Source organism: Colobus angolensis, unplaced genomic scaffold, assembly GCF_000951035.1.
Source record: "Colobus angolensis palliatus isolate OR3802 unplaced genomic scaffold, Cang.pa_1.0 Scaffold19, whole genome shotgun sequence".
NCBI lineage: Eukaryota > Metazoa > Chordata > Mammalia > Primates > Cercopithecidae > Colobus > Colobus angolensis.
The window spans coordinates 6,345,250-6,347,331 of record NW_012115043.1 but is presented as its reverse complement, the minus strand read 5'-3'; the positions used below and the strand labels follow the sequence as shown (position 1 = coordinate 6,347,331).

Here is a 2,082-nt window from a genome sequence, read left to right as displayed (position 1 = left end):
AATCCCAGCACTTTGGGAGGCCGAGACGGGCAGATCACGAGGTCAGGAGATTGAGACCATCCTGGCTAACACGGTGAAACCCCGTCTCTACTTAAAAATACAAAAAACTAGCCGGGGGAGGTGGCGGGCGCCTGTAGTCCCAGCTACTTGGGAGGCTGAGGCAGGAGAATGGTGTGAACTCGGGAGGCGGAGCTTGAAGTGAGCTGAGATCCGGCCACTGCACTCCAGCCTGGGCAACAGAGCGAGACTCCGTCTCAAAAAAAAAAAATTTTTTTTTCTTTACTATTGGCTCTTCAAGGCTGAACCTATAACTTTAAAAGATCTATGTGGCAGGGCAAGGTAGTACATTGGCTTAAGCTGTGAGGATAGGTGTCTACTTGGGGAAACCTCAGTAGAGATTCTGTTGTCTGTAGATACAGGTCATTGATTCACTTCTAGAGAATGCTGTGGAAGCTTTGGCATCAGGAGAGCCCATGCTTGGCTACATACACTCTCACCCCATGGGTAACAAGGCAGTGAAATCTCATAAGAGAATGTACTATGGAGTCACCCAGCTCTGGGTTCAAGTCCTAGTTCCACCACCTACCAGCTGTCTCATTGTGGAAAAGTTATTTAGCTTGTCTCTGGCCTTCAATGTCATCATCTGTGAAACAATCAACAGCAACAACTACCTCAAAGTTGGGAGGGTAAAAAAAAAAAGTCCACAGAGTATCTAGAACAGTCGTAGTACACAAGCCAATGTTCAATAAATGGCAGTCACTATCATTAAGATCATTTGTGAGGTAAGTGCCTAGAATAGGAAACACCATCTATACAGGTGGGGAAAAAAATATATTCCTCTGTATAAAATTAACCCATTCATATGGAAAACATAAATTTAGTCATTAAACATTTACCCTGACCCTACTCATGCAGTCTCAATGAGCTATATATACAAAGCCACAGAGAGAAGAAAGATCATCTACAGGTAGAACGGTCAGCAGAATTCTAGCGTAAATGACTGAAGCCAGGCAAAGAAATGGAAGGAAAGTTAAGAGTCGCTTAGGAAATTGCTGTTAGTTCATCTGACGGGGATGCAAGGTATACATATGAAAGTGAAAAGACTGAAATTGGGAAGAATAGTCTAAGGCCACACTATGACATGTAGTAGGCCATATAAGATCACCTATCTCACTTGAAAGCCTTTATTTAGTACTTACTCCTCGTAAAATTCTCAAAGATTTACATAAGATCACAAATGCCAGGCTAATTTTTAGGAAGCCAAAGACAAAAACTACCCTTTTTTGTTTTCAAGAAAATTAGAAGTCACAAAATTGTTCTTCTTTTCATAACCACTTAGGAAACCCACTAAATGAGTAAAAAGCAGTAGGATATTGGAGAATTTTACCATGTTGGCACCCAGTCTTGACAACACTGCTTCCAATTCCTTTGCAGTGCTCTTCGGTGGCACAGGAATAGTTTCTTGTTTGAGAATTGGACCTACATCAAACCTAGCAAAAAATCAAAAGCAAATAACAATGATTACTATTTCCTGAATCAATGTTTGTCTACACACAAAAAGATACAAGCTGGGTACAGTGGTCTGCATGCCTATAGTCCCAGTTGCTCGGGAGGCTGAGGCAGCAGAATTGCTTGATCCCTGGAGTTTGAGACCAGCCTGGGCAACACAGCTAGCCCTTATCTCTTAAAAAATAAAAAAATAAAAAAAGATAGCCATTAGCAAGGAAGATATGTCAGTCTGAAAGATGGAAAAACAAAATATGGCCTGTATTTAGAGTCTAAATTTATTTTTTCCTAAAGCAAAGAAAGGATACAGTTGCGTATCAGGAATTTAATTACAATTACAGAAAAAGTATACCATCAGTAATAGCATGAAAAAAATCTCTGTATATGAAAAGCATAAGGCAAAGAATTTATTTTCCATGGAAGTACAGTTAGGATATTCATAATTATTTCTTTCTTTTTTTTGAGACGGAGTCTGGCTCTGTCGCCCTGGAGTGCAGTGGCTGGATCTCAGCTCACTGCAAGCTCCGCCTCCCAGGTTTACACCATTCCCCTGCCTCAGCCTCCCGAGTAGCTGGG

The 2,082-nt window shown here is 41.3% G+C and overlaps 1 protein-coding gene across 1 annotated transcript in view; it reads right to left on the bottom strand.

Moving 5' to 3' along the window:
- MTFMT (mitochondrial methionyl-tRNA formyltransferase) overlaps positions 1 to 2,082 on the bottom strand; it is a 26,181-nt gene that overhangs the window by 18,407 nt on the left and 5,692 nt on the right. Inside the window, exon 3 of the mRNA XM_011940563.1 lies at positions 1,345 to 1,490. Within this exon, the coding sequence (XP_011795953.1) occupies positions 1,345 to 1,490 (146 nt within the window). The remainder of the gene's footprint in view (positions 1 to 1,344; positions 1,491 to 2,082) is intronic.